This window comes from Antechinus flavipes, chromosome 4 (assembly GCF_016432865.1).
Source record: "Antechinus flavipes isolate AdamAnt ecotype Samford, QLD, Australia chromosome 4, AdamAnt_v2, whole genome shotgun sequence".
In the NCBI taxonomy this organism is placed as follows: domain Eukaryota; kingdom Metazoa; phylum Chordata; class Mammalia; order Dasyuromorphia; family Dasyuridae; genus Antechinus; species Antechinus flavipes.
In genome coordinates, this window is record NC_067401.1 from 143,625,074 (window position 1) to 143,644,334 (window position 19,261).

The following is a 19,261-nucleotide window of genomic DNA, read 5'->3' on the forward strand; positions in this document are numbered from 1 at the left end:
ACAGGTCTGAGAGGTAAACTATCCTATGCTCTTCCAATTTATTTATAATCTCATTCTTTATGCCTAGGTCATGAACCCATTTTGACCTTATCTTGGTGTACGGTGTTAAGTATGGGTCAATGCCTAGTTTCTGCCATACTAGTTTCCAATTTTCCCAGCAATTTTTGTCAAACAGTGAGTTCTTATCCCAAAAGCTGGGGTCTTTGGGTTTGTCAAACACTGGATTATTAAAATTATTGACTGTTTTGTCCTTTGAATCTAACCTATTCCACTTGATCAACCAGTCTATTTCTTAGCCAATACCAAATGGTTTCGGTAACCACTGCTTTATAATATAATTTTAGATCTGGTACAACTAGGCTACCTTCATTTGATTTTTTTTTTTTTTTAGTAATTCCCTTGAAATTCTTGACCTTTTGTTTTTCCAAATGAACTTTGTTGTTATTTTTTCTAGGTCATTAAAATAGTTTTTTGGGAGTCTGATTGGTATAGCGCTAAATAAATAGATTAGTTTAGGTAGTATTGTCATCTTTATTATATTTGCTCGCCCAATCCATGAGCATTTAATATTTTTCCAATTAGTTAAATCTGACTTTATTGTGTGGAGTTTTGTAGTTTTGCTCATATAGTTCCTGATTTTCCCCTGACAGATAGATTCCTAAATATTTTATATTGTCAGTAGTTACCTTAAATGGAATTTCTCTTTGTAACTCTTAACTGTTGGATTTTGTTAGTGATATATAAGAATGCTGATGACTTATGTGGGTTTATTTTATATCCTTCAACTTTGTTAAAGGTGTGGATTATTTCTAATAGCTTTTTAGTAGAATCCCTCCTCCTCTTCCTTCTCCTTATCCTCCACTATCTAACATAGAATCAGGGCATCTGATCAAATTTATTGCTTACTGCACTTTTTGTATTCTCCAATCTCTTCAGAGAAAGCTGAACAAGTCTTAACCTCTGGATGATGGGGAATATTCATTTTTTTTAGATTACATGAGTTTGAAATTTTGACTAGCATATACTTCCAAGTAAAAATGATTCTAGGGAAATTAAAACAACCATGAGTATGGATTGACATAAGAATAAGACTCTGAAATGATTTAAGTCTATTAGAATAGATTAATAGATAGTGGTTGAATTTGTGGTCATTGAGCTCTCCAGTTCTCACCTAACTGCATTTGATGTCACTGTTACAGAAAGAGTACAGAATTGGTCAGAATCAGGAGAGGAACAATATCTGGTGTTCCCATAAAAGGGTTCATCTAATTGTAGGTATTGGTTCTTTTCCAGGCCAAAAAGAAAATGGAAAAAAGAAATGATATGAGTACTGCTCCAACTGGTACTGTCTTTGCAAGTATGTCATCAAGAATTGATACCCAGAACGGCATTGGTACTTCTACTACCAGTGCTACCTTTGCAAGTATGTCATCAAGAGCTGATATCTTGAAGTGCATTGGGACTGCTCCTACTAGTGCTGCCTTTGCAAGTAGTATGTCATCAGGAGTTGATACCCACAAGTGCATTGGTACTACTCCTTCTGGTGCTACCTTTGCAAGTATGTCATCAAGAGTTGATATGCAGAAGGGCATTGGTACTGCTCCTACTGGTGCTACCTTTGCAAGTATATCATCAAGAGTTGATATGCAGAAGGGCGTTGGTACTGCTCCTACTGGTGCTGCATTTGCAAGTATGTCATCAAGAGTTGATACCCAGAAGGGCATTGGTACTGCTCCTACTGGTGCTGCGTTTGCAAGTATGTCATCAAGAGTTGATACCCAGAAATGCATCAGTACTGCTCCTACTGGTGCTACCTTTGCAAGTATGTCATCAAGAGTTGATACCCAGAAGGGTGTTGGAACTGCTCCTACTGGTGCTACCTTTGCAAGTATGTCATCAAGAGTTGATACCCAGAAATGCATCGGTACTGCTCCTACTGGTACTACCTTTGCAAGTATGTCATCAAGAGTTGATACCCAGAAGGGCATTGGTACTGCTCCTACTGGTGCTGCATTTGCAAGCATGTCATCAAGAGTTGATACCCAGAAAGGCGTTGGTACTGCTCCTACTGGTGCTGCCTTTGCAAGTATGTCATCAAGAGGTGATACCCAGAAGGGTGTTGGTACTGGTGCTACCTTTGCAGGTATGCCATCAAGAGCTGATATCTTGAAGTGCATTGGGACTGCTCTTACTGGTGCTACCTTTGCAAGTATGTCATCAAGAGCTGATACCTTGAAGGGCATGGGTACTGCTCCTACTGGTGCTACCTTTGCAAGTATGTCATCAAGAGTTGATACCCAGAAGGGCATTGGTACTGCTCCTACTGGTGCTACCTTTGCAAGTATGTCATCAAGAGTTGATACCCAGAAGGGCGTTGGTACTGCTCCTACTGGTGCTACCTTTGCAAGTATGTCATCAAGAGTTGATACCCAGAAGGGCGTTGGTACTGCTCCTACTGGTGCTACCTTTGCAAGTATGTCATCAAGAGTTGATACCCAGAAGGGCGTTGGTACTGCTCCTACTGGTGCTACCTTTGCAAGTATGTCATCAAGAGTTGATACCCAGAAGGGCGTTGGTACTGCTCCTACTGGTGCTACCTTTGCAAGTATGTCATCAAGAGTTGATACCCAGAAGGGCATGGGTACTGCTCCTACTGGTGCTGCCTTTGCAAATATGTCATCAAGAGCTGATACATTGAAGGGCATTGGTACTGCTCCTACTGGTGCTACCTTTGCAAGTATGTCATCAAGAGTTGATACCCAGAAGTGCATTGGTACTTCTACTACCGGTGCTGCATTTGCAAGTATGTCATCAAGAGTTGATACCCAGAAAGGCGTTGGTACTGCTCCTACTGGTGCTGCATTTGCAAGTATGTCATCAAGAGTTGATACCCAGAAGGGCATTGGTACTGCTCCTACTGGTGCTACCTTTGCAAGTATGTCATCAAGAGTTGATATGCAGAAGGGCGTTGGTACTGCTCCTACTGGTGCTACCTTTGCAAGTATGTCATCAAGAGTTGATATGCAGAAGGGCGTTGGTACTTCTACTACTGGTGCTGCCTTTGTAACTAGTATGTCATCAGGAGTTGATACCCGAAAGTGCATTGGGACTGCTACTACTGGTGCTGCCTTTGCAAGTATGTCATCAAGAGTTGATACCCAGAAGGGCATTAGTACTTCTACTACTGGTGCTGCCTTTGTAACTAGTATGTCATCAGGAGTTGATACCCGAAAGTGTATTGGGACTGCTACTACTGGTGCTGCCTTTGCAAGTATGCCATCAAGAGTTGATACCCAGAAGGGCGTTGGTACTGCTCCTACTGGTGCTACCTTTGCAAGTATGTCATCAAGAGTTGATACCCAGAAGGGCATTAGTACTTCTACTACTGGTGCTGCCTTTGTAACTAGTATGTCATCAGGAGTTGATACCCGAAAGTGCATTGGGACTGCTACTACTGGTGCTGCCTTTGCAAGTATGTCATCAAGAGTTGATACCCAGAAGTGCGTTGGTACTACTACTACTGGTGCCTTTGTAACTAGTATGTCATCAAGAGTTGATACCCAGAAGGGTATTGGTACTGCTCCTACTGGTGTTACCTTTGCAAGTATGTCATCAAGAGTTGATACCCAGAAGGGTATTGGTACTGCTCCTACTGGTGTTACCTTTGCAAGTATGTCATCAAGAGTTGATACCCAGAAGGGCATTGGTACTGCTACTACTGGTGCTGCCTTTGTAACCAGTATGTCATCAGGAGTTGATACCCAGAAGGGCGTTGGTACTGCTACTACTGGTGCTGCCTTTGTAACATGTATGTCATCAGGAGTTGATACCCACAAGGGTGTTGGTACTGCTACTACTGGTGCTGCCTTTGTAACCAGTATGTCATCAGGAGTTGATACCCAGAAGGGCGTTGGTACTGCTACTACTGGTGCTGCCTTTGTAACAAGTATGTCATCAGGAGTTGATACCCAGAAGGGTGTTGGTACTGCTACTACCACTGCTGCCTTTGCAACTAGTATGACAACATCAGGAGTTGATACCAGGAAGTACATCAAGATCTCTAGAACATTAGAAAAGGTTTCACCAGAAGCCATATCCGAAGTTAGAATGCTGACCTCCAAATCTAAGAAAGGGTAAGTAAAACAGTGGTTTTGAATTTTCTAATCTATAACAGATCATGCAAAAGTCTTGAGTAAAGTTCTTTTGGGAAGAGCTATTTATTATTATTGGGGGCTGCAATCTGAATGGACTAATGGGCTCCACCATCACCTAAATAGAAATACTTCTAAACACCCTTTTAAAGCACAGTTATAACTATATAAGAGTTACTTTATGGCACACAGGAATGTACTGGAGTAAAATGTGGACTTCCAAGTATGATGATATAATTCTTTGAATTTGACAGTGGGAGAGAATATGGGAGTGATAGAGAGAGGGCTCTATTAACCTTATACTTGGTGAATGTGCATTCTCTTGTGTAATAGGACATTTGTCCTGAGTCCTCATGTGGTATTTCCATATATCTTAACTGGCCAGAGTCTGCCTGCTTCTGATAAATCCAGAAGTTCCAGGATACCATAGGTTCCTAGGAAGAGCACCTAGTGTGTGTCTATTCTATCAATAGAAACAAGAAGGAGAAAACTAGTAGATAAAAGGCACATGGCCAATCCCATCTCTACTTTTTTTGTATCCTGGGCCATCTTAAGGGCAGCAATGAATTTGGAGTCAAAGGACTTGGGTTTGAATTTCTAATTTATCACTTACTATCTTTGTGATCTTAGACAAGACACTTCTAGGCTTCATCTTTAAAATGGGGAGGTTGGATTATAAATAAAGAATTATTTATTAAAAATAGAAGGCTAGTTTTAAATCTGTGAACCTCTTAGCCTTATGTGAAAATGATATTTGAGGAATACTGCATTTCCTGTCTCCCTTAAAATAGCTCTCAATCACCTTGTCATATTACTCTTAATGTGCTATGGTGAAAAGAACATTTGGATCTAAATTCAGAGAACCTGTGTTCAAATTCTGCCTTTGGTGCTTATTATATTTTTGATTAGGGTAAGAGTAACTTAGCCCTGCTTTGATTTTGTTTCCTTATCTATACAATGAAGGAGTTAATTTAGATGAAGGTTTCTTAACCATAGTCTATGGATAGCTTTCAGGGGTCTATGAACTTGGATTGGATACACACACACACACACACACACACACACACACACACACACACAACTCAGATTAACTCTGTGGGAGAGGCAAAACAAAACTAGTCAACTGTTCACATGTTGTTTATCGTTTGTTTTCAAAGAGAACCAAATGACATTGTAGGGTGAGGTTTTGACTTAATTGTGAACTGGATTTAAATGAAATAGAGTTGTACACAGTCATCAGTTTTACTCTCTCCTTGAGTCATTGAAGTCTGAAGGCAGGATAAAAAGTCAAGATGACTTGCAATGGTCTAGAATGCAGTGGACGACCTTGATGTCTTGATTGCTGACCAATCTCTAAGTATTCCACACTACTTGCTTCAGTCCCTTCATGACTATTGGAAAACATTTATCCCATCTACCCATTCTTCTGGGCAAAGTCTTCTCCGGCTTGGAGTAGATAGCTCTACTTCCTTCAAACTTAACCAACAGGTATGAAGTCTGTTGGTTACCCTTAACATGGTTTAGACCATTTGTTGAGACAGTTTTTACTGGGGTCTGGCCAATGTACATGATTCAGCTTCTTGGAGCTGGGTGAAGATGAGCACCAGAGATAAATGAGCAGCCCTGAAAAGGGCCATGCAAACCTTTATAGGAGTGGGGCTAGTCCTTCCTAAATACTTCTTAAACCGTTTACTTATCAGGATTCCGAGTCATTCAGTTAGAATTTTCTTTTTCTATTGAGCAAGGATTAACACCATGTGCCCTTTCTAATTTTTACTATGAGACCAGAAGGAGGCAGAAAAGAGCAATAGACATTTAGACAATGTTTAGAACTGGCTCCCTCTAACTGATCTTCTCTCTCATTCATCAGGAATCATGCCTAAAGCCTACTGTTAGCTAACTGCCCTAGCTGTGCAGTAGTTCCAGTTGCTTCTTCTTCACCTGAAGTTTCACAAAGACACTTTTGACCCTTTCTGACTATTTCTATAATATTCATCTGACAGCAAGTAATCATTTGTTAAATATTTATTCAGCCTCAATACTAGTCCCAGCCTTGTAAAACAAAACAAAACATTGATATCTCTTTTTTACATCACCAGAATTTTTTATTCTTCCTTTTGTTTCCCTGATTCATCCCATATAACAAATAATAGTTTTTAAATTAATTTAAAATTTTCAATGAATGAAAATCCACCTATTCTACCTCCTGCCTTCTTTCCAAAGGGAGGCCCCCAAAGAAATAAATAAAAAAGCACATTATGACAGAAATGCCAAGAACCTTCTAATGATTTAAATCAGAGCTCCCTGACACTTAGTTGACTCACTTTTCACTTAAAAGACAAGAAATTGATAATTTTCCCTTATGAAATCAACAGAATAAATTTATTTGATCATCACTTAGTCTTTGACTAGTTATATGATTTCTAATCTTTTTAGTTTAGCCTTTTTAAGTATTAAACGTGGTTAGGTAAATGAACTAAGGGACCAACATTACATTCTATCTTTGAAATTGTCTTTACACATTTTCAAGTTTTTAATAATTAAATTTTTTCCCTCTGCCACTTTAATCCATTAGGCTATTTATAGGTAAATGAAGCATCACTCTAAAACTTTGACAAAGTGATTTAAATCTTTAGATTTATGCCACAGTTTGGTTTTTTTGTTCTAACAGTTCAAATCCCATCTGAAAACGTTGCTTCATTTACATATTTTAGCTATTTTTTTTATTAAAACAAAATTTTTTTCTTTCACCTTTTAGATATCAAAATATTCTTTTTTGACAGAGGCAGTATCTTAAATAGTTTATAAATTGATTTAAACCTCTTTATTTGAAAATGCTCTCTTTTAGCACTAACCAGCTCCCTGGGGAAGAGACAGTATCTTACTGTCTTTATTTGAAAATACTCTTTCTGTCTCTTTTAGCATTAAACAGTTCCCTGGGGAAGGGACAGTATCTTATTGTCTTTGTAGTACTGTCATCAATTATTATTATGTCAGATGGAAATGTTCTTGGGAAAAGTCATCATCCAGTACATTAATGTCTTTCTAGTACTGTCACCTTAAAGAGAATGGTTATTATTGTGTCAGATGAAAATGTTCTTGGAAAAAGTTAGTGTCCTGCCATAATTATCTTGTTACATTATTATAGATAATAATATTATTATCCAGCTATAGTTATACATTTTTTGTTTAATGCTCTGGGGGCCATTAAACAAGTAGAAAAACCCACTTTTTAATAATTGAATAAAAATATTATATTTTAATTTCATTTTCTTTAGACTACCTGAAAGCATTCTCAGCTCAACTTAAGCAGCAGACAGGATGACAGACATGATATGTACCTTATTCTTTTCCCTAGGGTTTCAGTTTCTAAATTTTAAAACATTTGATTTCATATAGCTTGCACATTTTGAGTACTTGGCATGACAATATCTATAAAAAATGTATTTACATTTTTGTGGATCGATGTTATGTTTGAATAAATATACACATTTTTTTCTGTGATATGCCCCAGTTTCCCTATCACTTATTTCTTGAGTTGTTCAAGATATTTTGAAACCTATTTTTGTAGTACAGAGACTCATCATTCATTAGTTTTTTGAAAGATGACAAGTTTCTTGCGTATAATTAGGATTGCCTCTTGCAACTTGTTAAATTTTTATAATCTGTAGTGATGGAGTCAGACAATCTCTTTCATTTCTTTGCAGCTAGGTAACACAGTGTAACAAGCTCTGGACTTAGAATTGAAGACCTGAGTTCAAATGTGACCTCAGGCACTTACTAACTGTGTGACTTTAGGCAGGTCACCAAATCTTTGTTTGCCTTAGTTTTTTCATTTGTAAAATGGGGCTAATAATAACACCTATCTTTTAGGATTGTTGTCAGGATCAAATGAGATAATAATTATAAAGGGCTTAGTAGGGTGTGTTGATATGTAGTGGATATTAACTAAATGTTTTGTTGTTGTTAAATTATATCTGACTTTTTGTGACCCAATTTGGGGTTTTCTTGGCAGAGAGACTGGAGTGATTCCTCATTTCTCTCTTCAGCTCATTTTATAGACAAAGAAATTGAGGTGAATAGGGGAAATTGACTTGCCCAAGGTCATACAACTAGAAAGTGAAAAATAAGTCTTCCTGATTCCAGGTCCCACAGTGCCACCTAGTTACCAACTAAATGTTAGGTATTATTATTGTAGTTTTCATTAATCCATAAGGTTAATCTTTTGAAAATTCTGGTGATGATGACCTGATCCTGAATTATCAACATAAATTTCTCTGTTTTTGTAAACCAATCTGCATGATTTAGCCTTTATCTGACATTTCTTTTTCAATATATTACTGTTTGAGTTCAGAGATTTGTTGCCCACAAAGGGCCTTTTGATTCCATTTTTGGATCTTAATTATTTCATTGCCTGCATCAATCAACGAATTAGTAAACCATATCTAAGTACCTGTTATATGTTATGCATTGTGCCAAATTGTGAGAATATAAAAAGAGGCAAAAGACAGTTCTTTTTTTAAAACTTTTTTTTTTATTACAGCTTTTTATTTACAAGATATATGCACGGATAATTTTTCAGCATTGACAATTGCAAGACCTGCAAAAGACAGTTCTTGTCCTCAAAGTGCTTAGAGTTTAATGGGAGATCAACATAATTTTCAGTTATATGGGACAAATTCAATTGTTGTCTTTTATTATGGTTTTGTGAAGACATGGTTCTAAAAGCATTTCTCTATATGATATTTATTATACACTTAAAATCCTACAAAGCATATTTCTATATTAGCCATATTCTTGGGTGAGGAAATAACAAGAAAAAGAAAAAGAATTTTTTTTTTTTTTTTTTACTGAATTCATCAATTCTTTATCTGGAGGTGGATAGAATTTCTAATTGTGAATTCTTTGGAGTTCCAGTATCAATTTTTTAAAAAAAGTTTATGGACCCCAGGTTAAGAATCCTTAATCTAAGGGCTTACAAGATGAATTTACTACTTTTGCTTCTTTTAAAAAAAATTTTTTTTGAAAAATATTAAATGGAAATATTTTTACTTCTAAAAAATAAGGTTATTTATACCCTTCTACTTACTTCTTTGATCAAATAATTTAGGGGGAAGAATGACATTTTATTGGGATATAGTTGGGATATAGTTGAAGGTGAGAAACAAGATACTTTAATAAGAATTATTGATTTAGACCTTGAAGGAAGCTTCTAAGGTTATCTAGGCTGAAGCACACTTGGGAAACTAAGACTTCAGGTAATTGATTTTAGAAGTTAAGTGATTGGCTTACAATCACAAAGGCAATAAATGGCTTGTAGTGCCTGGCACATATTGGTGCTTAATAAATGTTTATTGAAGTCTTGTCACTTCGAATCCAGCATTCCCTTCCCGCCCTGAATTTTTCTTTTCTCTTTCCATAAAAGGGAAGTCATGATGTATTCAAAAATCTAGTTTTAAGGTAAGGCAGAGAAACAGATTAACAAGGAAGAAATAGAAGTGCTTAAGGGTTTTAAATAACTGGCTATTTATTCCAGGTGGCAACTTTGTCTTTAACTTGTATCTGGCATGTAGGTTAACCCCTGTTACTGAGTTCATCCATTTCTCTGTGGGCTTCTGACAACATTGAACAGAACCTACTAGACTGGGCTTGCTCTTCCCATCTCTCGTTCAGGACTATGTTTTATCCTAATGTATGTGAAGATTGCTATTTAGTATCTGGGATATCTGTGTCAGCAATATTCTTGATAGTAAATCAAGAGAAAGAGAAAAATGGGGAAAACCTACCACTTGACTAATGATGCCAAGTTACTTTGTAATTTAGGTTTGAAACAACAGTGTTTGTCTGTGAAGATGAAAAATTAATTGAAAGGACACCGATCAAAAGCAAGAAAAAGCGAGATGTAGTAATGGAAGATAAAGGAACTGAGGTAAGGATGGCAAAACCTGCTTCCCAGTCCTATAAATACTGCTTGTACTTTGGTCTGATAGAATTAAAAGAAACCATTCAGATAATTTCATTTTAATCACCTGAAGGAAATTTTCTTAAAGGGAGCAATGCTTTCTTTATCTTTTCTTTGTGGAGTTTCAGTTTTTGTTTGTAAATCAGAATTCTTTTCATCAGAATATTTACTCTGATGACACTTGTACACATTTGGAATTCAACTTAAAAAAAAAAAAAAAGATTGAGAAGGGTCCTTAGAGAAATCACCTAGCCCATTCTCTGCCCAGAAAAACAAAATGATTTGCCAAGGTCACTTGGTTCTTCTCTATTTCCACTAGGGACATTGTATTTTTTCTGTAATCCAATGTTAATTCCTATTAATAAGAAAAAGATCTGAAATTATCTTTTGAATCATGAAAAGAATATCAAATTATATTCAATATGGTTTTAGGATTAAGTATATTTTATTAGATGCTAGTTCTTTGAAATCGGTCAATACAGGAAAGGTACACATGATCTTTCACCCAGATTACACTTATTTTCATTCTCTCTAGTTTCAGAGAAAGAATCATCATCATAATAGTTATCATTTATATATTAGAATTTACAAAGCTCTTTATAAACATTATCTCATTTTATCCTTATGATGACACTAGGAAGAAAGTACGATTATTATCTCCATTTTATAGATGAGGAAACTTGAGGAAGATAGAAGTTAAGTGATTTACTTACTTGTAGTCACATAGCTGTAAGTGTCTGAGATAATATTTGAACTCGGGCCCAGTGCTTTGTATAGTACCACTAGCACCACCACCACAACCACAGCAACATAGTTGCCCTAACTATTGGGAGAGGGTTGACATTGCTTGTATGTATCAGGGTGGTCAGAGTGATTTTCCTTAAATACCTTTTGTAACATATCATTTTCCTACTTAGAAATCTTTGGTGATTTTCTATATCCTAATAAAATCTATGTAGTTTTTTTTTTTTTTTTTTTAAGGTTCTTCATAATTTGATTCCAATTCTTTAACTTTCTTTCCTAGTTGCTCTGCTTAGATCTGTTTTCTGATCTGGAAGCACTCATTTCTGCCTGTGGGTCTTCACTTATATATTCCTTTACCTGGAATGCCTTTTTTATTCCCTTTATTCAAATCCTCCTTCATATTTTTCTCAAGCTCTGCCTTTTTTTGGTGAAGCTTTCCTTAATTACTCCCATCTTCATTAATTTTATTTTCCTCTGAATCCCTTTAGCATTTATTATTTATGATATAGGCTTCCAAATCTCCCTTGAGAGTTTGTAGTCCAATCCACTCCCCTCAAAGATCATGACATGATCACAAGAGGATCAGAGGAGAGGAAGATGGATCATATCCTCCTCTCCCAACATAGCCAATTATTGTGAAACTTGTCTTCAATACAACTACATTGATCTTTATCTCCTAAATTCCCTCACTCTAACTAGGTGGTAAAGTGAATAGAGTGCCATGTCTGGAGTCAGGAAGACTCATCTTCCTAACTTCAGATCTGGTCTCAGACACTTTATTTTATTTTATTTTTTTAGCGAATCAGGTGTTTTCATTTATTATTATTATTATTATTTTTTATTTTTTTAAATTTAATTTTATTTAATAATAACTTTGTATTGACAGAATCCATGCCAGGATAATTTTTACACAACATTATCCCTTGCAATCACTTATGTTTCGTTTTTTTTCCCTCCCTCCCTCCTCCCTCCACACCCAAGATGGCAAGCAGTCCTATATATGTTAAATATGTTGCAGTATATCCTAGATACAATACATATTTGCAGAACCGAACAGTTCTCCCGCTGCACAGGGAGAATTGGATTCAGAAGGTAAAAATAACTCAGGAAGAAAATCAAAAATGCAAATAGTTCACATTCATTTCCCAGTATTCCTTCTTTGGGTGTAGCTGTTTCTGTCCATCATTTATCCAATGAAACTCAGTTAAGTCTCTTTGTCAGAGAAATCCACTTCCATTAGAATACATCCTCATACAATATTGTTGTCGAAGTGTATAATGATCTCCTGGTTCTGCTCATCTCACTTAGCATCAGTCCATGTAGGTCTCTCCAAGCCTCTCTGTATTCATCCTGCTGGTCATTCCTTACAGAGCAATAATATTCCATAACATTCATATACCACAATTTACCCAGCCATTCTCCAATTGATGGGCATCCATTCATTTTCCAGTTTCTAGCCACTACAAACAGGGCTGCTACAAACATTTTGGCACATACAGGTCCCTTTCCCTTTTTTAGTATCTCTTTGGGGTATAAGCCCAATAGAAACACTGCTGGATCAAAGGGTATGCACATTTTGATAACTTTTTGGGCATAATTCCAGATTGTTCTCCAGAATGGCTGGATTTGTTCACAACTCCACCAACAATGCATCAGTGTCCCCCGTTTTCCCGCATCCCCTCCAACATTCATCATTATTTTTTCCTGTCATCTTAGTCAATCTGACAGGTGTGTAGTGATATCTCAGAGTTGTTCTCAGACACTTTATAACTGTGTAACCCTGGACAAGTCACTTAATCCTGGTTGCCTCAGTTTCCTCATTTGTAAAATGAACTGGAGAAGGAAATGGCAAAGCACTCCAGTATTTTTGCCAAAAAAAATCTTAAATCAGGTCACAAAGAATAGGACACGACTAAAGTGACTGAACAATAACAACAATTTCCTTTCTCTGCTGTGCATGCTACCAGCCTCCTCTTTCTGTACAGGTCTTTAGTCCTTCAGGGCTTTTAGTACCTAGCCACTGCTGGGCACCCGAAGCAGTAGTAGCACAGGTGGAAAATTTGCTCTCTCCAGTACACTCATGCCTTTACCATCTAGAGTATTTCTCAAAGGTGTAGCCCATTAAATCCTGTGGGTCTCATAGATCCCCTGAAAAGATCTACAAATTAAAAATTAGTTTTTTCCTAATATGTTAAATATCTATAAATATAGTCCATATAAATAAAAATTTTTTGGACAGAGCCTTAATAATTTTTAATAGTATTTTATTTTAATACTAAAAGATATTGAGAACAAAAGTTTGAGAATCACTGGACTAGTTCATGGTTTTTGCTTCATGGTTTTGAGGGATGAGCTCTGCAGTCTATGGTAGTAACCAGGAATTTACCTTCCCCTTTTTTTGTTTTGGGTGGGATAGAGCAAATCTCATAGAATGAACATAGATGGGTTGCAAGAATTAACAGATTTCATTCATTATTTCTCCCAAACACACTCCTCTTTGAACTTCCTTATTTCTGATGAAGGTATCACAATCCTAGTCACTGAAATTGTGGCTTCTAATTTCCCTCCCCCATTAGAGGTTTGGCAACCTCTAATCTCTCCCTAAGTCTCCTGTCTATTGCACATCTATCATCCTAGTTTGATCAACCCTTGTAACTTCCCATTATCTTGAGAATATTTGGATTATTCAATGCCAAATGAATTTCCTAAATTGTTTTCTATATCAACACATTTATACACACACACACACACACACATATATATATATATATATATATATATATATATATATATATGTATGTATATGTATACACACATACACACATATACAGGGATGAGATTGAGGTGATTCACTATTTGTTCTTGGAGGTAGATTCTAAGTCAGATCTCTTGAGAAGTGAATTTTCCTGTCCCCATGTCAGCACCCTAGGGGCAAAGTCCTTTCTATCCCCATGATAAATTATATGACATCTCTGATACTACCAAAAAGCAAATAATGAGACCTGATTATCTTTAAGGTCCCTTCAGACTTGAAAATCTTATGAACCTATGATCATAAGTTGTTGTGTTTTTATACAGATAACACCTTCCTTAATAAGGATGGCTATGAGAGAAAGGGAAAGGGAAAACAAGGAGAAAGAAAAAGAAAGGGAGAGAGAGAAGGAAAAGGAAGAAAAAGAGGAGAAGGAAAGAGAAGAGGAAAAAGAGAAGGAAAGACAGAAGGAAAGAAAAAAGGAAAAAGAAAAAGAAAAGGAGAGAGAGAGGAGGAAGAGCAAGGAAGAGACCATTTCTTTTTCCAAGTACCAGGTTCACCAAACTAGCATTTGCAGCATTCCATCGATAAAACCAGCTCCATCTACACCTACCTGGTATATCTCTGATGTTTTTCTACTTTGTTTGATAATTCTGGGTTCTGAAAGAGAATTGATGCCCTCTATTTCCTGCTTCTCTCCTTCCTAAAGAATGTCAGTCAGTTTGAGAGGGCTTTCTGAGTGAGTTCTGACTTACATAAAAGTCATCACAATGTCTCTTTCAGGTTGTTTGATGATCAAGTCCAAAGAATGGGACTTAATTTTCTTTAATTATTAGAGGAAGAGTTTCTGGTCTTGACAACTTCCTTAAAAAGTAAACACATGTAAATTTAAACCTGGGAAAATGTGGGATCCCATCTATGGTTGATTGCTATTTTTCATTCTCAGAGGATCAAAGTGACATCAGGGTCAACGTACAGTGTGTCCAACTGTGGCTGATTAGACCAATATGAATAATGCTCTACTTAGAATGCTCTACCAGTCAGGTACCAATAATCCATTTGAACATGTAGAGTAGAGATGCCGCTAAAGTTGCATGTCCTATCTCCTTTGAGCTACTGCAATTATGCTTTGCTTATAGAGCACAGTGCCTTTTTTATGTGGGCATGTCATACTGAACAGTCCTGTGCCAGTGTCTCCTATGTCTCATAGTTGATTCCAATGTGTTTCAGATTCCAGCTATAGATTGTCAATGGATTGTGATTAAATAAATGGACATTCTGCTATAGGGAGAGAAATTATCTTAAAGGGAATGAGATGGTGGCATTGGGACGATTCACTATCATTCTATTTAGACATCTCTTCAAAGAGGAAGGGAGAGGCAATGCTTAGGAGAGTTTTACACTAAGAGTGTAATATTAAAGTATGTCAAAAACTTAGGATGAAAATTTGTCCTTTTATCTCACCCTTTCTAAAGTTTGTTCTTCTTTTGCAGGAAAACTAGTCTTCATACCAACCTTTATATGAATTTATATGATGAGGTGCAGCATGGAGAGTTTTTCTTACCAGATTTGGAAGGTAATATGTGATTCTCTACCCAGAAGTAGATTTCCTAGAAAGGATATGCATTTTGAAGAAGGTTTTCATTTTGTGAAATGCCTCTTCCATTTGTCATTTATTGCTTTTGAATTATTTCAGGCATGTCCAACTCTATGTGACCCCCTTTAGGGTTTTCTTAGCAAAGATACTGGAGTAGTTTGTCATTTCCTTTTCCAGCTCATTTTATAGGTGAGGAAACTGAGGCAAACAGGGTTAAGTAACTTCCCTAAAATCACATGACTACTAAGTATCTGAAGATTTTTTTGAACTCAGGTCCTTCTGACTCTAAAGATGCACCTCCTCACTCCAAAGATGTCACTCTCTCCTATCCACTGTGGTATCTAATTGCCCTTCTATTTGTCATACTGTATTATATATGATGTAATGTGAATAATGTGAGGCAGCTAAGTGGTGCTGTATTACATAATAAAGAGGCAGCCTCAGAACTAGGAAAATCTAGGTTCAAATATTGCCTCTGAGAGGTACTGACTAGGTAATCTTCAATTCTTTATGACAGAGTTTCTTAATCTGGGGTCCATCAATTTGTTTTTAAATATTCTGATAACTGTATTTCAATATATTTGTTTAACTTTATAATTCTATGTGTTTTATTTTATGCATTTAAAGTATTATTATTTGGAAATGACATGACTAAGCCTCACTTGAAGATGTCCATAGCATCAACAAAGAATAAAAATCCTTGTTCTGATACTATAAATTGCTGAGAAAGTGCCAACCATTATTGATAGGAGGAATTTCCTTTTCTCTGAGTTCCCTACACTAATGCACTCTTAAGTCTAGACCCTATCTTGATTATGTTGTCACAAAATATGGGATTAAAGTGAACTATGAGTGACTTCTGACTACTGGATGAAGTGATGTGTTTCATAAACCCTGAGAGGTACATTGAATTTAATCATCAATAGAGGGAAAAATAACAGCTTTTTATTTTTTAAAAGCCTTTAATAACTTGTTTCCTCAGAAATATGGTTTGGTGATCTGGGCTACAGGTGAAAGATTTTCTTGGAAGTGGTTTTGATAGTTCCTATGATGTTGATAGCTTATTTTTAAGTTATAAAATTTTGGTTTGAAAGATATTTAGGATCTTGTCCAGGATCACATGCCTTAGTAAGTCTCTGAGGCAGAATTTGAATTCAGATCTCCTTGACTCCTATCTATCTATTATGCCAAATAGCTTCCTCTCAGTCTTATTTCTATGATGGCATTCAAAGTTATAATAAAGCAATTTGAGGCTCAAATTAGGTGAGTACATAAAAGATCTGTGATTTTGTCCAGCCACAAAAATCATGAGAAGTCTGAGACTTTATATATAAGTTATGAGCAGTTGCCAGAAGCCACTTAAAAAGGTGTACAAAATGGCTGAATGCTCTTAATTTGGAAGGGTAATCAAGAAAGGGCTTAAGTGGATTTTGCAAATGCCTAAATAGCTGCAGAAAAAATGGTCTTTATCTGTCTTCTCCTAAGGAATTCTTAATCCCTCAGGAATTTCATAGGCTGTAGCCCTAGGATATATATGGGTCTCTGAGTCCATATGAACTTCCTTGAACTTCCTTCAACTTCCATTGGCCATGAATTCAATTTGAGGAGGTGATTTGGGAAAGAATTTTTTTTCCCCATTTAGATACATGCTGTCTAGTTGTTTTCTTTAGAGGTAAATGAGAAGAATAAGGATTTTTTCTATAGAGACTTAAAAAAAAATAGTGCTGATTATTCAAGAATGCTTCCAATCATATAGTTTGAGGTGTGTGTTGAACTGTATATTTCAAGGAAGACTCTTTTATTATGCCCTGACCATAGTAACTAAGTTTTTTTTTTTTTTTTTTTCATGTTTTCCTTACCTTTTGTCAGCACTTCCAAAAGCCTGTAAAATTTTCAGTAACATCCGAAATGGTAAGATTCATGTGAATGATATGCTACCAACTCTACGTGCCTTAAAGATTTCCATAAGTGATGGAGAACTGCGTCAGACATTGAAAGGTGTTTATATTGATGGTAAGTTCTGTGTACTTTTATTACTAGACAAGGCAGTTAGAAGGACTTGTTAGTGTGGATTTAAATTTCAGAGTGATCCCTGTCATTTATTTAATAAATAAAACAGCTGAATCTTTAAAACACATTATTAAGAAAATCTCATTTTTTTTCAATGAAGATGAAAACTATTCTATAGACTATATTATTAGTGCTAACTTCTGTGGACAACTATGGTGTCTCAGAGGAAAAAAGGGCTAGACATTATGCTAAGCCTGGTGACAAAAAGGAATGCAGAAATGAGTCCCTGCTTTCAAGGAGCTCACAGTCTAATACAAATAATCATACAAATTTTATACATAGACACATATACATACACATATATGTATATGTATATATTGCTCAGTCATTTCAGTTACATTTGACTCATTGTGATCCCATTTGGGGTTTTCTTGGCAAAGATACTGTAATGCTTTGCTATTTTCTTCTGTAAATCATTTTATAGATGAGGAAGTGGAGGCAAACTTAAGTGACTTGCTCAGGGTCACAGAGACAATAAATATCTGAAGCCAAATTTGAATTCAAGTCTTCCTCATTCCAGGCCTGCAATGCTTATCTGCTGTACCATCTAGTTGCCTCCCCTTCCCCCAATATTCCTATATCGATATCTATATAGAAAAAGAACTATAGAGCTGGAGATATAGATATATAGATTTCTCTATCTTTATATAGCTATACATCTTGCTTTTTGTAGATATAGATCTTCTATATAGATTTATGTATGCATGCATATATATATACACATGTATATACACACAGCTATAGATAGAAATAGAAGCTATAGAGACAGAGATAGACTTCTCTTTCTATATATATATATATATATATATATATGTGAATGTATTTATGTATATATATGCACACATTCATATATACACAGAGGATAAATTGGGGGTAATCAATGATAGGGAGGCACTAGAATTAAGGAGGACTGGCAAAGGTGGAACTTAAGCTGAGATTTATAAGAAGCCAAAGAAGCCTGGGGGAAGAGATCAGGAGGAGAGTATTCCAGGCCTGGCAGACAGCCAGTGAAAATGTACTGAGTCAGGCAATGAAATGTTGTACTTGGGGAATAGCAAGGAGATCTGTGTCACTGTATCACAGAGTACTTGATGAGGAGCAAGGTGTAAGAAGACTGGAAATATAGGAAAGGACCAAGTTAAGAAGGGCTTTAAAAGCTAAAGACAGGATTTATATTGATTTTGGAAGTAATAGGGAGTCACTCTAGTTTGTTGAATGGGGGTTGGGTGATATGGTCAGACATGCACTTAAGGAAGAGAAATTTGAAATAAGGAGGAAGCTAAACCAGCAGCTATTGCAGTAGTCTAGGCTGGAGGTTATAATGGCTTGTCCTAAGCAAGAGACAAGTGTCAGTGGGGAGAAGAGTTATAGCAGAGATGTTACAAAGATAGAAATGAGGGGTTAGATAATTCATCATTTAGGCCCTCAACCTACCTCATTTCCTAAAATTATAGGTGCTATACCTACTTCATAAAGTCATTGTGAGTATCAAATAAAAAAAGTAGTTGTAAATTGTAGAGCAAGTATAAGAAGATGGTCTTGATGTATTAAGGACCATGCTAAGTGTGAAGGGACAGGTCAGTTCTCTGAAAGCCCCTACAGTTCTGAATCATAACATACCTGAAGGAATTGCAAATCAGCCTTTACCTGACACAAATGTTGCCTGTGAATTGGGAATGAAATAATCTGAGGCAAGGGGGAAGAGGAGAGAGGTCAGAGAACGCAATTGCCTCTTAGTCTTTTTGTATTGTTATCATTCTCCACATGAAGGAATCTATTAGAGAACATTGAGTTCAGTCTCAAGGAATTCAGTACCTGTTTCAGAAATTTTCTTTGTACTCTATCTCCTGTCTTGAAACTAGTAAACACCAATATCTGTCATTTCTTCTTAAATCTCCCAAGTCCCTGTTTGTTAATTTCCTTTCTATCATAAATTATATTTGTACATTTCAAATCAGATATTCCTGAGCATCTAAAAATCTACA

The 19,261-nt window shown here is 36.2% G+C and overlaps 1 protein-coding gene across 1 annotated transcript in view; it reads left to right on the forward strand.

Annotated features, from left to right (window-relative positions):
• Positions 1–2,145: 2,145 nt before the first annotated feature.
• EFCAB13 (EF-hand calcium binding domain 13) overlaps positions 2,146–19,261 on the forward strand; it is a 29,184-nt gene continuing 12,068 nt past the window's right edge. The window contains exons 1-5 of the mRNA XM_051996633.1: positions 2,146–4,133; positions 9,975–10,080; positions 13,936–14,225; positions 15,103–15,185; positions 17,076–17,219. Coding sequence (XP_051852593.1) covers positions 2,146–4,133; positions 9,975–10,080; positions 13,936–14,225; positions 15,103–15,185; positions 17,076–17,219 — 2,611 coding nt within the window. The remainder of the gene's footprint in view (positions 4,134–9,974; positions 10,081–13,935; positions 14,226–15,102; positions 15,186–17,075; positions 17,220–19,261) is intronic.